We start from the raw sequence: 19,290 nt of genomic DNA, 5'->3' as shown, positions 1-19,290 counted from the left end.
ACTTAGATCTCCCTGACTTGACAGTTTTAGCCCAGGGTTCTGCTCTTTATCTGCAACAATCTGACCCCGAGCAGGGCTGGATTAAAGCACATGTAACATCTCCTGCCGAAAATGCCAGCGTATTGGGACTATGGGGTTCTATATTGGCCTAACCGGTAATTTAAGAAATCAAGTCACTTGTGGTACTTACAATACAGAGCCAAAACTGTGGAGCACATACAAGCTACATGAAAAACAAAACAAAACAAAACAAAACAAAACAAAACAAAAACAAACAAACCAACAACAAAAAATCTTGCATTGGCCTGAAAACCGCCTGCAAGAGCAATACTTTCCATGGGATGTGCCCCTAATGTCCTGCTGGAATGCTGGGGCAGGGATGTGGGCATGTACCCCCAAGCAGCTGCAGCCCCAGACCCGTGTGCCAGGCAGGCGCTGGCCACGGGTGCCCGTGAGGAGGAGGAAGAGGAAGAAGAGGAGGAGGAGGAGGACACGGGCAGGGCTCCCGGGGCAGCCGCCTCTCCCGCTCCCAGCCAGAGGCTGCGGGGCACGGCCGGGGCGCCGCTCTGCGCAGGGACACGGGGCTTTTCCGGACCCCGCGACGCAACACCGGGCCGGCCCGTGAGCGGAGCGGAGCCTGCGGGACGGGATGGGCAACCCCCTGGCCGGGGGGGAAGGAATAAGGAAGGAAGAAATGACATCCCGGCTCCCGAAAATCCCGCGCCTGAGTCACGGCGGGCGGGGAGGCGGCGGTGCTGCCCGGCGGCGGCGCCCCCTGGCGGCGCACGGCCGCGCCGGTTGTCACAGGCCGGAAAGTCCCGGCGCCCTGCCGGTGGAAATCCCCGGTGGGGGTTTTTTGTGTTGTGTTTTCAATCTCCCTTTTTTTTTTTTTTTTCACCCGGACGCTTAAACAGAAAGGGAAAAAAACAAGAGGCTGGGCTCAGCCCTTCATTCCGCAGCGGCGGCAGCGGCAGCAGCAGCAGCTCCGGCGGGGAGGCGGCGGAGAGGAGGGAAGGCAGGAGCCCCGGCGCGGTGGGGGTTGATGCTCCGTCCCATCGCCTCAGCCCCGCTGCTGAGCAGGAGTCACGGCAGGATCGGCCGGAGGAGGAGCCGCCCGCGGAGAGGTGAGCGCCGCTCTGGGCAGGATCCCGGAGCACTTTTGCAGGAGGGCCCCGCGGGGAGCGGGCGGCGGTGGCGGCGGGCTCGGCCGCAGCCCGTGTGGCGGCCCCCGGCCGGGCGGGGACGCTGTGCCCGCTGCTCCGGCCCGGCCCGGCCCGCGGGGGCTCCGCGGCTGCTGCGGCTCGCAGCGCGGCCGGGCTGGCTGCGAGTGCCGCGGGGAAAGCCGCCCCGGAGCTGCGGGCTCCTTCTCCTGGGCCGTGTTGTGTCCTTCCCAGCCTGCACGCCCAGCCCCCAGCGGAGCAGTAGGGCAGGGAGCTAAGAACGCGGAACACTTACTGTGTGTAAACCCGTCATGTGGGATTTAAAAGAGCCTCGCTCCTCATCTTCTGATTTGGCTGAGAGTAGTACTGTGTTTTACTTTGTACCGAGCAAAGACCCAGGCAGAAAAATCTCGGGGGGCTTAAAAGGTATTAAGCATGTTTGGTTTAGAAGTTTTAGCACTTTATGGAGAAGTTTATTACTCGCTGGTTTTCAGATAGAGGACAGAAAATGAAAATAACTTTATGAAACCATTGGCAGATCTCAGAACAGTATTCAGCTTTCCCAAGCTCAGCATCCTCAGCATTACACCTTTGGAAAGGATGCTGTCTCTAATTATTGTTTACAGCTGTTCCTTTCTGGGAATTCCTGGTCATTACCTGTGAGAAGGTTAAAGTAGCATAACACACAGCAAAGCACAGTAGACTATAAATTGATATAACTGTAGCTCAGTTTTCTACTTTTAAATGAGTCCAGCTAGATGTGTATTGAGTTCTGTTTGTTTCATCACATTGATTTTGAAAATAAGGGTTGCTTGGCTTTTGCCTTGGTTCACATTTATGACTGTAAATAGCACAGGCAGTAATTTCCACCTGTGGAGGGGAAAAAATGCCAGTAGAGCATAATATCGAATAATGTAGTTTCAGTGAGTGCTTCTGTAAACTCAGTACTTTTTGTTACTTAAAGCTGGAAATAACCATTTCAGAGTTGATGCCGGTAGTGCTTAGTCATGTGATTAATCTTATTCGTGTAAAAAAAATCCCATTGACTCAATGTTTCTAGTAACATAAGTAATGAATTCAGCACTTTGGTAATCTCAGAGCAAAGTAGAGCTGTGGTTATCACATAGATTGGTAGAGGGTTGTTTATATTTCCTTTTTAGACTCATTCATGCTTTTAAATGAAGGATTACATAAATGGCATGTGTAAAACTATATTGGTGAGGAGAGTGGATGAGAAAATATGTAATTTTCATTTTAAGGCTGTGTGCTGGTGGGGGAATGATAAGAATATGCCATCTTTATTACCTAAAGGAAAGCTTTTCCATATGTTGCAAGATGTGACAGCTGTGCTCACGGTCCCGAGTGCTCTTAGGGTGTGTGAATGACATCACCTAAAGCAGGACTTTGTAGCATCGCCTGTTTCATCTGGCTCTATTTAGGGCTTGCCGGGTTATCCTCTGTATCTCTCCATCAGCTGGTTCTCAGAGAGGTTATAGAGCTCAGCTCTCGGCGCCTGGAGTTTGAGGTCCCCTCTCACCCTGAGCGGCTCTTTTCAAAAGCTTTGGCTGGGCATTTGGAGGTGGATGTTGCCAATGGAAGTGCCTGGGTAAAGAGGAGAGAACAGCTATTTCCCTGGGGGGAAGGAGGTGCCAAAGCCCTTCTGTGCAGGAGGGATCTTCTGCCTCCATAGACCTGGGAATGCCTTCCTGGTCAGTCTGTCAGGCTGGAGTTCTTCTTCCTCTCTCTGTGCCTCCCATCTCCACGAGAAAACTTCCTAATTGTTGCATAAACAATCTTTAGTTCCTTCTAGTACTTGATGCCCAGAGATTGATACACATATATGGCTTGATACTTGTCCCTAGATCCGTAATCACAATGGTAGGTTCTCCTAATTGACTAGTTGAACTCTAAACATTTTAGGCATGCATACTTTTATTTGTCTTGATACAATTTTTGCTTTGTTTTTGAACAAAGCAAGAATGTTTGTGGACAGCATGGAGAGTCTCTCCCTGTAAAAACAGGTTATTGATGTTCTTGTTGTTCTTACTGTAGTGCACAGGGGTTTTGAGGGATGTGGTCCCTACATTTGGCTCTAACTAGCCACAAAGTTAGTGACCTCTGAGTAAGTATTTCATAGAATGTAGCAGGTTTGAGGTTACGGGCTTCTTTTTTTGTTTTTCCTGCTGTACTCCATGAGGCGAGAGTTACTGAAGAAAGGGATGCAGGGCAGTAAACATTACATGTCCTGCTGTGGAAATATATTGGGGGTTTTGAGCCAGATGGAAATGCTTTTTCAGCTCTGTTGACTTACCAGTGAGTAATAGTGGCACTGCAGTCTGCACCCCCACACACGGCACAGGCACTTCTGAGCCATAGCTCTGCCACTCACAAAATACAGAGAGCCTCGAGAAAAGTAACCTAAGCCTGTCCTCCAGTGACAAATTCCTCATCCACCATATCTGGCCACTGTAAGTATGGGACTGATACTGGCACAGTCTGCAATTCTTGGTGCTCTTTCTGTACTCTTCTGACCACCCCTGCTCAGAATGTATGGGCTGTGGGAATCTGAAATGGTCATTAACTGCTTTTTTTTGGGCATGTTATCAAAACAAGATCTTGAAAGGTCCTGAAATTCATCAAGTGCATATGGGATTACACTGTGCAATTATCAATTAGTTAAGTTTCCAGGATAATTTTCCCTTCCCTCAACCTTGCCTTCTCTTATCCTTATTTTGATTTAAATGCTCTTTTTGAATGATGGTGCAGTTTCCTTACTTATGCATAAATCCTCTTCAATATCACAGTAAATTATATTAGCAAATGCGTGGGGTAAGCTGATCAGTGTCTGTATCTGAGTAATGCAGAAAAGTTAGTGAATGTGAGCTTTGAAAAATGTTGTTTATGAAAGGCTCAGATGGGCTGCATCCACTCAGTACTTGTTTTAGGCAAAACTTCATCCAGAATCCCACCCTGAAAGTGCCTTCTCAGTCACTGCAGAAGTGATAGCACTGTGATAGAAGGACACTAACATGCCAATAAAAGGATCCTTTTTCATTTCAGATGTCTTCTAGAAACATGGCTGGCCAACACATCCTTCCCCAAGCTTTGTATCAGAGCAATATGCTGAAGGCTATGAAGATCAGAGAGAGGACACCTGAGGATCTAGTCAGACCTCCCAGTGGAATAATTCATCACTTCAGGACTATGCACAGATACACCATAGAAATGTTCAGAATGTGCCAGTTTTGTCCCCAGTTTCGGGAAATGCTTCAGAAGTCCCTGACTGACCAGGCTACCCAGACTTCACTGGAGCGCCACAGGAAGCTCAACTGGTGCAGGGAGGTTCGGAGACTCATTCCTTTGAAGACTAATGGTAAGTTTTGAGCAGGTCTTTGCACTCACAGTAAAACAGGTCATACAAATGTATCAGCTTTATTAATAGCATCTGAGTTCACATTACTGAAACAGAAGCACATGGCTTTAAAACTGTGCTGCCTTTCAATCTGTTTTGAAATTAAAATTCTTTCCACATGATGTGCTGTTCTGAGGCTGTAGCAGACCCTTGTCCATACCACAGTATGTGAATATTGTGGGAATTTCACAGGTATTTTCATAATATCAGTAACCTGTGGCACATCAGAGTCAAGAAGAAGGCAGGGAAACTTGATTTGGAAGCTACTGCCTTCCCATGAATCTGACTGCTACATGTGGGCTGCCTCATCGGAAGTGCCAAACATCCTTTAATGCCAGGCAAGAGGAGCCTTCAGATGCCTTGAGTGACCAGGGATGCATTCCCATGTATATTTAGCAGAAGCTAATATCCTTCCAATAAGCCCTGCTGTTGTAGCTGGCAGGCAGTGCTTGCTTGCTGATCCAGCTTTAACAGGGATGGCAATGGCAGTCAGAACATGGAGTCTCCCAGGAACCTGACACTGCTGTCCCTGGGTCAGTGCCCCACTCTGGGGCTTCTCTCTCATCCTCAGCTCCCTGCCTGGGTTTCACAGCTCTTGCCTTCCCTAAGCACCCACTGCTAAGTCCCATGTGTGTGACTGACACCCATCTTTGTGCAACACAAATTTTGCAGCGCCCTTTTCTCTCAGCAGTCGGTGCTGGTTTCAAGACTTGGCTTTTGGGTTACTCTGTGTGTGTATTGCATCAAGTGCTACAAATGAAAAGGCACAGTAGTAGTGCCAAGATTTCCTGAACAGGTTATGTTTCTCCACAGTCTTGAGCAGGAAACCTTGGCACATGACTGTAAGAGTCACAGGCATTTTACGTTCAGCGGAGGAAAGATTCAGTAATGGCTATGACTTATGGTCACGCAACTACAAACTTGGACTCAGGATTCCTTACAGCACAGGCTGCCCCTAACCAGGAGCAATAGACTGGGACAGTGAGGACTTCAAGAAGATGAGAAATACTTACTCTTTGCTCAAGGAGCAGATCACAGCAGTTATAGAAACACTGAGTGTGGTGGACCTGCAGCATTGTTGAAGTCCATGTTGTGTTCTGGGTTTGCTTCTTTTCATATCTGCTTGTATACACATTGCCCTTATCTTCCTAGTCCACATTTTTTTCTTTTCAAGTTCTGCCATATTTGTCAGTCTGACTGTACACAGCTATGTTGTACAGAAGCCATAAAAATAGACCCCCTGAATAAATGTCACTGCCCAACCTAAAGCCTGATGCTGATGTGCATGTCTGTAACTGTTGTAGAGGCACTGACCTTCTGGTGGGCTTTTTGGGCTGCCTCTGCATTGGTGTAAAATTCTCATGACTGCAGTTAGCGCTGTGCACAGAAGTTATGGAATCTTGAGCTTTGGAAGGACCAGAGTTGCAGCCAGGGCAGGCAGTGCTTTGCATGTACTAGGAAGATAACATCACTCCAGGTGTTGCATCTTAAAAATTTCACTCGAACAGATTTTCTAGGAAAATGGACAATGTGCACAATTTTTGCCCAGGGCAAAGAGTAACAGTTTTAGAATCCCCCATCTCCAGTCAATACAAATCCTGCAGGGGTTAAGGCTGCCTGGGCAGACCCTTGTTGGTGACAACATTACATTCAGCAGCACTGCCCTCCTTCTTTGTCTCATGGCCGTCAGCCAGTGTGGGAGTAGTGTGGACTTGGATCCCGCCCATGAGCAGGCGTACCTGTATACGTACCTGTATACGAGGTGCTGAAATATTAGGGCAGGTTGAGGGAAGGCAAAGCAAGATTTGTGGCTCCCCATACACTGAGCAGACAAAGAACTTGGCTTCACTTCAGTGCTTCAGGGTCATTAAGTGCATGAGTAGGAGTGGCTTTGGAAACCTGTAGGTTATGCAAAGTAGTAGCATAGAAGGACCTTTGTAGGAGAAAGAAGGTACATTGGACTGTAGGAGAGGATCTCTGAAAGAAGTGCAGAAGCCTGGAGAAGCCCTGTATTATCCCAGAAAACAACTTTTTTTTTTTTTTTCTCCCATGCGATGTGAAAAATACTTTTTAAACATCTAGCTGCTTAACCCATAGATATCGGAAGAATATGTCAGTTCTCTCAGTTAATAGTGAGCTTTCTTCAGAAGATTCTGGGTTTTTTTCTGATTAAGGTTGTAGCTGTTGAAACCAGAGAAAGTATCTCCTACAGGATCTTCTGATGTATATTTTACCCACTATGTTTGTGAATCTGCGGAGTGGTGGGGTTTTCTTAATTAAAAAAGCCATTTTGAATCACCACATAATTCTTTGCAGACATCTGAATGGAAATAGAAGGAAAGCAGTAGGAGGTACAAAAATCGAAACTGTTAGGGTTTTTTCTTCTTTTTTTTTTTTTTTTAATTGAAAAATTCCGGCATGTATTGGCTGTAGAGATTTCACTTGTATAATGAATTGGCATTCATTCCAGCTCGCCCAGCCACACCCCCTGGGAAAGTCCGAGGGAGGCCACGCTGCACCCGCAGAACAAAAAGTACAACTGTTGCTCAATTGCTAGTCAAACGGTGTGGGGGAATTCCAAGTGCTGTGTAAGGAATTTTGGGCAGTGCTTCTAAATAAAGAACCGAAAGTGAGCTCTCAGAGAGAGAAGAAAATTAGTCTTATCTTTGCTCTAGATTTTGCAAAGGGAAAATTTTAATGGGATTAATATGTCATCTTTCTTGGTCAGAAGGAAACACAGTCAGTTTTTCTGTCTTCTTGGTTGTTCCCTGATTTTTGAGCTCAAGTAAGCAGCCTGCAGAATTGAAGTAAGCTTTGCAGGACCGCAAAAAATAGAAGGCAGTTGCAGGAGCCTGATATGCACCAACCCCACAACAATTTATGAAGCATTGAGTAGATTTCAGATTATATTTTATTCAGGAACTGGAGTCTGTTGTAGGCTTTTCTCTGCAATTTCACAGAATAAGTAGCAAAAGTGTTCACAAATGGTGTAATTGAACTCATCATGTATATGGCAAACCGGGTTTAATTCTTTCGTGGGAGTTCTTTGGGTGGGTTTGTTTGGGTTTTTTTCATGTGAGAAAAATCTAGTAGCTTTACCAGGGTTGATGTCTTCTATTCCAAGAAAATTGCTGTGGTTTCTTAGTATTATGTGAATCTCTTTACCACTGTGGTAGACATCAGACCTAGTTTTGCATCTGAGGACGTGACAGTAATGATTCTTGATGTCTCCCTTTCAGGGGAGACATCCCCTTTTGAAGAAGATGGATAGAGACAGAATTTGAAACCCAGCCATAGATGTACTTCTTGTCACACCTTTTAATTAAATTAGTTATCTCCTCTGAGTCTCAGTTTCCTCTCTGAAACTGCAGAATATCACAATCCTTCCTACCTATAAAGAGGAAGTTTTCAATGCAAGGAGATTGTGTAAATAAAAATCGAATCACTGTTTTTCATTGACTTAATTTTGTGTTTTAAAATCAGCCCTCTAAATCATATATGTAACAACCCAACACACAATCATTTCTAAGAGGAAGGCCAGAGGTGTTCCTATGATTGCTTTACATAAATCACCTGCCATTCCCTTTCTGTCTCCTTTTTTATTACAATTCCTCAATCAAGCACAGCCAAGTGCCAAGCAGTGCTCATGAGGGAATATGGTGTTACTATAATATTTTTCTAATGGTTTTCATTATCTCAACCTCATCCCATTGGGTGTATATTTGTATAAACACCAATGAGGGAGATTTACATCTTTTTTTTGTAATTTTAAGATGATTTTGTTGTGTTTAAAAAGCTATTTCAGCTGTGTTTGACATTTGTAGTTGACCCCAAAATTTAGTTTGTGATATCAGTCAAAATTAAGTAAGATAGGTAAGGGGCATTGCTGGATGACAGCTTAACTTGGACTTGTGCAGAGACAAAACCAGTAGGGAGGGAAGTTTTTTCTTTCTGTTTCTGAACAGAGACCATGACTCTGGTCTCCTTCTTTGCCACCCTTCTGTCTGAGGCTTAGAGAGAAGTGCACAGGTAATATGCATATTTGAGGTGTAATTCTACATCCCACAGGCTTGTGGCATTTTATTTAAATAGCCATTTGAAAATAATGCACTCTTTCTTTTTTTTTTTTCCAGGTGATGGAAATTGCCTTATGCATGCTGCATCGCAGTATATGTGGGGCATTGAAGATATCGACCTTGTCTTAAGGAAAACATTGTTTAGTGCTCTCAGGGAGATTGACACACGGAACTTCAAGCTCCGCTGGCAGCGGGAGGCTGTAAAATCCCAGGAGTTTGTGGAAACAGGACTCCGTTATGACACCCGGGTAAGGCAGCCTGAGGGAGTGGTGCTGTTTTCTGAGTGCTCGCCAGCGTTGCCTTGCTGGTTCTGTTTGCTTTGTGGCTTCATGGATTCTGCCATTAATGGAGAGCAGAAATAGTCTCCCTTTGGAGGAAATGGGAAAATGTGATTGTTTGTGCTGCAGCTGGCTCCTGACCTCTGTGTCTTTGAACCATTGGTGACAGCTGTTTCTTTCCTCAGAACTGGGAGGAGGAGTGGGAATACCTCATTGAAATGACCTCCCCAGAAATATCTGGGGCTCGAAATAGACTTCCCTATAATGCGCTGGAAGAAATCCACATCTTCGTCCTTGCTAACATCCTCCGAAGGCCAATCATTGTCCTTGCAGGTGAGTTGCCTGGCCAGTCATCCCACTGTGTTACTCTTGTGCTGTGTTAGTGATCTTAGTCAACAGGTAGATGCATTTCAGAACATGGTGTTTTCAGCAATTATTATAAAACCCCCAACATACATTTTCTCTTGCCTGTAGCACATAATTATTTGTGTTTTCTTTTTCTTCTTTATGCAGATAAAGTGGTTAGAAGCTTAGAGTCAGGCTCCAGTTTTGCTCCTCTGAATGTTGGTGGTGTTTACTTGCCTCTCCTGTGGCCAGCTGAAGAATGCTACAGATATCCAATTGTGCTTGGCTATGACAACATGCATTTTACACCACTGGTGACTCTGAAGGACAGCGGGCCAGGTATTTTTCAAGTACCTCGCTTGGTATTTATGTTACTTCTTCAAAATTACTGTGCTGATAAAGCATTTGAAATATGATCTGGTTTAGATTTGCATTTTTAAAGTTAAATTAGAATAATTTGAATTATATTCCTAAAATGTGAGCAGAAGGAGCTTTGTCTGTGAATCTGAGCAGAAAGAAAGGTTGCCTTCAAGATATTCACTGAAAGTAGAGTGCAACTCACCTGCTTGCAGGCTGGAATTGGTCAAAGGGTAACATCTGTTTTATTGTATTCTGGCCTCCTTTCACATTGTAAGAGAAGAAGCTTTGAAGGATGCAGTCTCACGGCAGGGTACCACTGCCTGGCAGGAATAATGAAATATATGCTTTACCATTTTTAACACATCTCTTCTGAGTGGGCAGCAGTTCTCTAGGTTCAGGTTACAGCATCATACCACCAAAAGGCATAACAAACAAAGGTCTACAATCCTGTTCAAGCGGAGTAGATAGTTGCTATGGGGTCATTAAAACTACTGTGCAATGGGGCTAAGTTTGTGATGTAGCTGTGTCTGCAACCTCCCCCATGCAGAAACTCCTTGCTCTGCCCAGCTGTTCTCTTCTCTCTCAAAAGTTTAGTGGTGGTATCTCCGTGTGTTGCATTTTGTGGTTATTCCTAACTGGGTGGTTATGTTTGTGTAAATATACATACACATATACACATATATATCTCTATGTGTGTTTTTGTGTGTGTATGTGCTAATCCAGCTTGTTTCCCCACAGAAATCCGGGCTGTCCCTCTGGTCACCAGTGAGCACGGCAGATTTGAGGATTTGAATGTGCACTTTCTGACAGATGCAGAAGAGAGGGAGAAAGAGCAGCTGCTAAAAGACTACTTGATGGTGATTGAAATTCCAGTGCAAGGCTGGGATCATGGTACAACTCATCTAATTAATGCTGCAAAGTGAGTGTCATTCCTGTTTCATCAAAGTTATCTTATTTACAGAGGTGGGACAAGTTGGGCAGCCCAGTGTGTTCTTTTGGTCTTTCCTTCCTTCCTAGGTGGCCCATGTGTTTACTACCTGAAATATGAAACATTGGCATTACTGTTGGTATGTTTTGAAGTAGTATGAGCTGAGGCCAGTCTAAATTTAAAGGCAAAAATGTGTTCAGATTTAGCAAACTGAAACTAGCATTTTAGAGGAAAAAATCCATTTGATCAGTTTCAGTGACTTTTGTATTACACAGGAGGTTTGCTGAACAGTAGTTAAATGCAGGAACTAGTTAGCCCAAGCTCTCGTGCTTTGTGTAAGGGCACATTGCATAATGGGCAGTTGGTGTAATTTTGGCTGCCCTGGGTAAAGTCCTTGGCAGTATGTTCTGAGCACAGCTGCCTCAACACCCTGGGCTGTTCCATGTGGCAGCAGGCAGGAAGCTGTGGCCAGTGGAGGAACCAGCATCTCTGCTGGTGCCCCTAATGGTTGAGCATCAGTAACATGCAGGGAGCAGCTGGCATCAGCTTCTCATATTCAATGGGCACTGGCAGTGATGCCCAACCAGTCCCCTCAGAACTGATGGAGGGGAGTAACTCCCTGTATCCTCTGTCTTTGCTTCCACTACCCCACAGAAAGGAATCTTCGTGCTGTTGGCTGGCTCTTGTGTAGGGGTCTTGAGAATTGAAGTCCTTCTACCTGAAGCATGTAAGCACACGTGAAGGGTAGCACTTGAGCTTCCCTAGTTGCTCTGCCTAGATGTGCTCTGGAATATTGCCAGAAATGTTAGCTCCTCAGCCTACCAACTGTGGCATGGTGAAACTCCAGTGTAGGGTTGTCCCTGCAGCTGGAGGCAGTAAGGATGGTATGATGGATGCTTGCATTGCACACACCACACTGAAGCCCCACAGTTTGTTAGAAGAATTCTGCTGGTAGATACAGACCCAACAGGGCAGAACCAGGAGCAGATTTCACAATAAACTGTATCATTATACTCAGATGAGCACTGATCCTCAAAGAAATTCACCATTTGGGGGACTTTCTGCTTCTGAGAGATTACCCATATTCTTTATGCAAACAGCTCTTAGACAGAAAACCCTCACGTAGCAATGCCTTTTAAGAATACTTCTGTTTAGCATTGTGTCAGGACATTTATTTCAGATGTGAAAGTCTCCATCACTGAACACCTGCTTTTGAAATTATTTCCATTTACAGCAACAGGGTAACATCCCAGATCTTCTGTCTGAGTAATATGGATGTGCATTAAGTCTGCATTTCCTTCCCACGTTGCTTATATTTGCTTCCACCCCCACCATCTGCTCTTTTCAACCACTGATGCAATCTTCCTTTTTTGGCTGTCAGGTTAGATGAAGGCAACCTACCCAAAGAAATAAACCTCGTGGAAGATTACTTTCAATTGGTACAGCATGAGTACAAGAAGTGGCAGGAGAATGCTGAACCTGCTAGAAGAGAGACGTGTTCCAGGAACAGACAGGATCTGTCACTTTCCCAGCTCTCCCTCTTACAGATGAAATGTGAAACACCAAATTGCCCTTTCTACATGTCTGTGAACACCCAGCCCTACTGCCACGAATGCTTTGAGCAGAGGTCCCAAGGAAGCAAAGGAAGAAAGCAGAGCTCCAAAGCAGCACCTGAGAAGCTGAAGGCAGCTGGGTCAGGCTCCTCCCGTGGGGATATTTGTGAACCTGGAGGGTGGACATCTGAAGGGCCTGTAACGGAGCCCCGCTCTGCGCCTCCGACCGCCCCGAGCCTTTTCCTGTACAGTGAAACCACAGCCATGAAGTGCAGGACCCCAGACTGCCCCTTCACACTGAATGTGCAACACAACGGGCTGTGCGAGCGCTGCTACAACTCCAGACAGCTCAGTCCCTGCAACAACGTGGATGACCAGAGACACTTAGACTATGCCACATGCAAAATGTGCCGCCAAAAGGCCAAGAGGACCTTCAATGGTATATGCAGCACTTGCTTCAAAAGGTCTACAGAGCAGTCCCCAAATGGCAGTCCCGCTTTCTTGCCCACCTGCCACCAGAGATCGACATCTGACCCGTCCCAGATCTCACAGATCCTCCACCAGCACTCCTGCCATCAGGCTCCCAGCAGCCATGGCAAGGAGCCCCCGCCACCAGCGCTGCCTCCCGAGGAGAACAGGGGAGGCAGCCTCTGTAGGAAACCTGGCTGCAAGTTTTTTGGGACACCACAAAATGAGGGCTTTTGCACGCTGTGTTTCTTTGAGTACAGGGAAAACCATGGTAAGTGGAGATGGAGTGAGTTTTGACACACTTTGGCTGCAGATCAGCCTCCTTGAACTGTGAAGTTCTGTGTGCACTGGGTGATAAAAGGGCAGGGGGTGATGAAAACAGTGGGAGGAGAAGGTGATTTTCTGTCTGTTGTTATCCCATTGTCATGGTTTAACCCCCAGCCAGCAGCCAAGCCCCACACAGCTGCTCTCTCACTCTCCCACCAGTAGGCTCAGGTAGAGAATAGAAAGCATAAAAGCTGGAGAACTCATAGGTTGGGATAAAGGGAGTTTAATAGGAAAAGCAAAATCTGCATACACAAGTAAAGCAAAACAAAGAATTAATTCATTTAATTGCCATGGGCAGGCAGGTGTTCAGGCTGTGTCTTCTCCCATGCACCTTTGCCAGCTGGGCAGTGTGAAAAGCAGAAAAGGCCTTGGCACTGTATAAGTCCTGCTCAGCAATAACAAAAGCATCTCAATATTAACAGTCTTGTGCTCAGCACAAATCCAAAACACAGCTTCATGCCAGCCACTGTGAAGAAAATTACACCAGCCAAAACCAGCATACCATAAAGGGGCACATGGCAGCAGTGTGAGAAATCTGTGAAATCTCTTGTATACAACTTCCTTTCAGCTTTGATGGAAGTAAAACCAACTTAAGAGGGGGTGGCTTTTGATACCTCCCCATCATCCACTGCAATCATGGTTTGGTATGAATTTTCTTCACAGAAAAGACAAGTTGTAGAGATCTATAAAGGAAATGCTGTAAATGTATGGAAGGTACTGAAAATCAGTTATGTTGGCAAGGTGTTTAAAAAGCCTTGAGGACTCTGTAGATGTCTGTCTGTTCTGGATGTAACAGGTATAATGCTATGGAGTAAGCACTGTAGTAGTCTTGACAAGCAGAGCAAGTAGAATTTGACTGTAGATAATTAGCTTGTATTTTGGAATAACTTTGGAACTCTACCTTGAAATCTTCCTTGGTAATACACTGTGTGTGCGTGCACATGTGTTTAAAGACTGACTTTCAAAAAGGCAGTAGTCTGAATAAATCACAGCATGAAATCTTCATCTTTCATGCCACTGCCCTGTTTCACAGGTAAAGAGCCCTTAGGTACAGAGCCTGAAAGGCAAATGTAAGAGAGAATTATTGCTTATCTCTTCAGACTATTTTATTGCTTGTAAGTTTGCTGATACAAATAAAGAAACACGGAGTAGGTTGGGTTGGAAGGGACCTTTAAAGATCATCTAATTCAACCCCCCTGCTGTTGGCAGAGACATCTTTCACAACACTGAGCTTTCCACGTGCGTTCGGATTAGGGAACTTCTGTGTTAGCTTGCAATACCTTATTTTCCAGCATTGCTCACAATGAATTTTTTTTTCCTTCTGATTGTGGAATATATAAGATTGCTTCATGAGACTAAAACATATAATGCACTTTTTCCCCTTAAGCTCTGTACCACTGTACTTCAGTTATCTGATGTGATTGAAATGGTGGAGGCTGAAATGGGTAGGTCACAGATGACAGTCAAAGTGAAGTCAAAGGTGAAATTTGTCTTGACTTGAGTGTGATCTAGGTTTCCCACTTAGGGCAAGTTTTTCCCAAATCATCTGTTTCAACAAATTATATGAAAATCAGGCTGCATTAGCACGTGTTTGTATGTAACATGAAGAAAGATGTACGAACTGGGGGAGTCTCAAGATTGTCAAAAACCCATGTTTGAGACTAGTTGATATTTTAAATTTATTTTCATTTTTAAGATGGAGAACCTTTTGTAGCTGCTTTGGGTCATCAGATCTATTGGACACATTCAAACTGCTCCTGTTCATGCTTTACAGACAGTGTTTTGCTGCGCCACCAGAGGAGATCTCAGAGGAAGTCTTCAGCAGCGGATCAGACGGGGAGCTCCGCTGCCGGCTTCCATAACACCGTGTCCTGCCAGCGGCGCGACTGCGGCACCCTGGGCAGCACAATGCTCGAGGGCTACTGCCAGAACTGCTTCATTATAGCCCAGAACCAGCGATTCCAAGAAGCCAGAAGGACAGAAGAGCAGCTGGTGAGGCAGCCAGAAGTAAGTGTGAACTTCTCTAAATCTTCCTCTTGTTTAGCACTGCGTGTTTTTCTCTTGTGGGAGCAACTTGGGATCCATAATAGAAAATCCTCAAATGGCTGCATCTTAACTATGGAAAGACAAGCATAGAGTATATAATGAGTTTTTTCTGCTGCAGTTGAGCAGCACTTGTAAAAAGTCACTCTCAGTTTAGGGTTGCCATGGCCATGCTCAGTTTTACCTCCACTGGGATTTTGCCAGCAATTCCAGTGGAAGCAATTGGACCAACAGCTAGGTTATTTTGTTGACTGGGGAAGGATTTTTGTTCTTATCCTTAGAGCTGTGCAGCTGTGTCAAGGGATTCAAGTTGCACTTTTGATTGAGTCCATCACAGACTGTGTTTGTTCCAGATAAGGTTTTTAATTCGGTTGGTTTTGGTCTTTTTAGAATTGAGGGTTGCCAAAGATAAAAAAGCCAATAGTTTTTCCTAAGAAATGACAGAATTTGTGATTTTCTTTGGTAAAACTCAACTTGGCTCTTGGTACTGCACTTTGTAGAAGTGCCTGTGAACAATCCCCAGGTGGTTACCTATACAAACCACGAGCAGAGTAAAAAGGAAATGAAAAGCCATTTGTGCTGCCAGCACAGCAGCTGACAATGTGTTTTAATATTTTTCAAGAGAACAGGGCAGCACAGAGGAGAAGTGCAGCGAGCAGCATTGAGTGCCCAGAAGAGACAGTGTGCTGTGGCTTTGTGTAGAAACAGCCTGGCATGCAGGAGTGAGGACCTGTGCCCGGAGTGCCGGCGCCTGGGCCAGCTGCCGCCGCCGGGGAGTGCCCGGGAGCCGGGGGCACAGGAGCCTCCCAAGCAGCGCTGCCGAGCGCCTGCCTGCGACCACTATGGCAATGCCAAGTGCAACGGCTACTGCAACGAGTGCTACCAGTTCAAACAGATCTATGGCTAGTGGGGAACAAGGGAGCAATGCCAGCTACGTCCTTCCCTGAAATGGTGCTACGTCCAAAACACTTTAACAGTCCTGGGAGTGGGAGGGTGGAGGGAAACATAAGCTGTCTGCTCAGATCATGTTTATTCCCAAGAATGGGAATAAATTTCTACTTCCTCTAAACACTGCATACAAGAACTGCTGAGAAGGTCACACTGCCTTCTGCACAGAGCTCTCGTTCATGACTAAGCTCCTACAATGCCATATTTAATTCTTGGACTTCCCAGGAGGAAGTATGAAGCATTTGAATCCAAAGAACTTCCCAGTTCTGCCTGTTTCTCAATACCTCCCCTCTCCCAGGGAAGGAGCCATGTCTGCTGTCAGAGGTGCAGGACCTTTTTATGGCTGCATACATCAGTCAGGGGCAAGTCCTTCCTGAATGGGATTACCCAGGACAGACTGATGCTACTTCCAGTTGACATCTGAAGAAATGTGGTTTGGTTTGCCCGTGTCCTTGCTGTTCTTACAGAACTCACAGGGCAGGAGCTCCCACGGGCATTTAGGGTGATAACAGCAAGCACTTCTGTGCTTGCAGAGCCCTCAGCAAACCACAGCCAGATACAAGACCAGCACTGGTCTGCTCCTTTGACATGCTCTACCTAACCCGATTTAGATCCTTTCCCAAATCCCAAGACAGCTGGAAAGACGGAAGTTGCAGAAGAAATGCATGTGATGGTGAAAATGTATCCTGCCATTTTCCACTTGTGTGGAAGGAATTACCTCCAAAAGACAAGAAGAACCCCAAAGCCCTTTGTCTTCACTTCTGAAACAAGATTGACTCTTGTCTCTCTTGCACTGCAAATGTCAGGAGTATGTGTGTGCTGTTTGTACCCTCCCTCCCCGTTTGTGTCACACGTTCTGTCATCCTTAATGTGATTCTGTTACCATGCAAACAGCTGGGAGCTCAGTAACAAGAGTTCTTCAGGCCTGAGATTTTACTCCTGAAGTTTATGCATCCATTTCTCAATCTGCAGTAATTTCTTTAGCAACCCCAGCTTTACCACTGTGCCTGTTACCTGCTTCTCTCTTCTTCTTTTACACCTTCTAAGTTTTCAGCATCTGTTTTGCTGCTATGATTTTGGAGGTGAGATCTCTTCTAACTTGCTTCTCAAGTTTAGAATCTTTTTCTAGTTACTAAAAAACCTGTTTTCTAAAAAGAAGAAAAAAAATTAAATAACTCATCACGTATTTCTGTTAAATTTTATATATTTTGTGAACCTTAATGTGAACGTATGTTTTATTAAAATATTTATATTATTTGAAACAATGCAATTTGAAATTTGCACAGCTAGGATTTTTTTTTACATATATTTACTCTAGTGTTGAAAGTTACAAATTTAAATGTATAACTGAAAAACTTTCTCTGGTATAAAGAAATAAATTATTGAAGGATTGAATCTGTTTTTATTTTATTTTTATACCTATGCAAGAGAGCACAGTTGAGGGTGGGACACCCCCAGAAGGAAGCCTTTCTGTTCAGCACTGCCATTCAGCATGTTACTGCTCCTTGGTACAGATGATGCAGCCAAGTGCTTTGAAGAGGTGATAGATAACTTGCTGTAAGTGGGTGTTCTCTCAGAAAGGGCTCTTGGTTCTGTTGAAGGACCATAAGGAGTTCATTCCTGTGAGTGCAGAGTACTCTTAGACCCCAGAAGAATGAGTGTGGGAGAGTGTGGATGGTGCAGGAGCAGACTGCAACAAAACCTAAGCTACACTGACTTGCCTTGGCTTTCTGTGTTACTCCGTCAGTTATTTCAGGAATTGCCAACAAGTGGTGCTTGAGTGCCACCCTGGGAGGTGGTGGAGGCAGCTGGTGATCCCAGCCTCCACACAGCTGTGTGTGCAGCCCCAGAGGCACAGACCAGGCCTACAGCCTCCCCTCTGCCAGGGACAGCAGGGAAGCCTTGGCATCCGAGTTGCTCAGGAGTTCATGAGGAGCAAGTTGCCAAAAATTACATGAAAGCAGTGTTTTCTTCTCGTCCCAAGCTCAGCCTAGCCCAGCCTCCTTGCCAGGGGATTTCTGCACCATGACTGCTGTACTGGCACTCAGGTGTTTCAGCCCTCTGCCTAGACAGGCAATACTGTACACTATCATGGCTTTTAGGTGTTGCTCATCACCTGAAACAAAAATATTAGCCCAGGCTGCAAACATCCCTGTGCAGTCGAGCACACTTCCAACTCAGCTGACCTCAGCTCAGTTGCTGTCTGTCCTGGTTAAATCTTTTATCCATAGCCCAGCTCCCTCTGCACTCACAGAGCTTACCTCTGCTTTCAGAGCTTACAAGCTAGAAGTCAGCCTACACCCCCCAGAGCAGAGCCTGCTGGACCCACCAACCCCATCTCTACAGCATATTTCTCTTTTACAAAATCTGACTGTTAACCAGTACACACCTTACCCCTTCTTTACAACTCATGCAACTCACACGTCCCTGTGATTCACTGAACTTTGCACCAGGCAGACACCTTAGTGGGGAAAGAACAGGCAAAGATCAGGAGGGATGTCTGCAGCCAGGCAGCAGGAGATGGAGGCAGCTCATGGCATCCACTCTCAGCAGCCACCAGCCCTCATCCACTGAAAATACAGAACCTCCATCATGATGCCCTCAGTGCCAGGAGGATGATTTACTCCACTTGCTATTAATTGCAGCTTCTGCAGAGAGGAAGGATTTCAGATCAAATGCCCCAGATCCCACTGATTTTTCTCTGCTGTTTTCTGGGCCCATTACTCATAACCCTTGTGTCACATGAGGCTGGTCTCATTCTGAAGCTCCCATGTAAATGAGTGCCCAGCCTGTCTCTTGTGATTTACTTGTGTGGGAGCATTAAAGCTAGTGGGGCCTTTTTTTATAAATACTCTGGTATTTCCCTTATGTCCCTAGGGGATTTTGACCCTCTCGATGCTCTCTGCTCTTTGCCCAGACAACTCTTCAAGTTCATATATTTTTCCTTCCTGTTCTGCAAGATTTGGATTCTCCCTTTATGTGACCACTTCACTTAGAAAAGAAGGCTCTTTTCTAAGACACATATCTTTGATAGCCAGAGATTTTTTCCTTACCAGAAAGGCAAAACTAGTAGAGAATCATAGAATTGTTAAGATTGGAAGAAATTGCCAAGATCACTGAGTCCCGTTGTCAACCTAATACCACTAAACCATGTCCCCAGCTGCCACATCCACACGTTTTTTGAGCACTCCCAGGGATGGAGACTCAAACATTTTCATGGGCAGGCTGTTCCAATGCCTGATAAGCATTTCAGTGAGGGAATTTCTCCTATTACCTAATCTAAAACTCTCCTGGTACGACTTGAGGCCATTTCCTCTTGTCCTGTCACTTTTACCAGGGAGAAGAGACTGACTCTCACCTGAATGCAACCTCCTTTCATGTAGCTGTAGAGC

The 19,290-nt window shown here is 45.4% G+C and overlaps 1 protein-coding gene across 2 annotated transcripts; it reads left to right on the top strand.

Moving 5' to 3' along the window:
- Positions 1–803: 803 nt before the first annotated feature.
- TNFAIP3 (TNF alpha induced protein 3) lies at positions 804–17,216 on the top strand. 2 transcript variants are annotated; one of them, XM_063151464.1, is made up of 9 exons: positions 804–1,124; positions 4,221–4,533; positions 8,706–8,896; positions 9,112–9,259; positions 9,440–9,610; positions 10,370–10,550; positions 11,941–12,851; positions 14,682–14,914; positions 15,573–17,216. In XM_063151464.1, exons 2-9 carry the CDS (start codon positions 4,221–4,223, stop codon positions 15,855–15,857), a joined length of 2,433 nt encoding a protein of 810 aa, XP_063007534.1. In that variant the 5' UTR covers positions 804–1,124; the 3' UTR covers positions 15,858–17,216. The 2 variants fall into 2 exon arrangements, with proteins under 2 accessions (XP_063007534.1, XP_063007535.1); XM_063151465.1 differs by having other exon boundaries at positions 15,580–15,736.
- The last annotated feature ends 2,074 nt before the right edge of the window (positions 17,217–19,290 follow it).

Source organism: Melospiza melodia, chromosome 3 (genome assembly GCF_035770615.1).
Source record: "Melospiza melodia melodia isolate bMelMel2 chromosome 3, bMelMel2.pri, whole genome shotgun sequence".
NCBI lineage: Eukaryota > Metazoa > Chordata > Aves > Passeriformes > Passerellidae > Melospiza > Melospiza melodia.
The sequence above is the reverse complement of the archived record's forward strand: the minus strand, read 5'-3'. Positions and strand labels throughout refer to the sequence as shown.

Bases quoted from the DNA above. Each gene is read 5' to 3' on its own strand.
- TNFAIP3 (XM_063151464.1), top strand. From the start codon at position 4,221: ATGTCTTCTAGAAACATGGCTGGCCAACACATCCTTCCCCAAGCTTTG. The intron at 9,611-10,369 runs GTATTTTTCAAG...GTTTCCCCACAG, and splicing joins TCTGAAGGACAGCGGGCCAG to AAATCCGGGCTGTCCCTCTG. The intron at 10,551-11,940 runs GTGAGTGTCATT...TTTGGCTGTCAG, and splicing joins CATCTAATTAATGCTGCAAA to GTTAGATGAAGGCAACCTAC.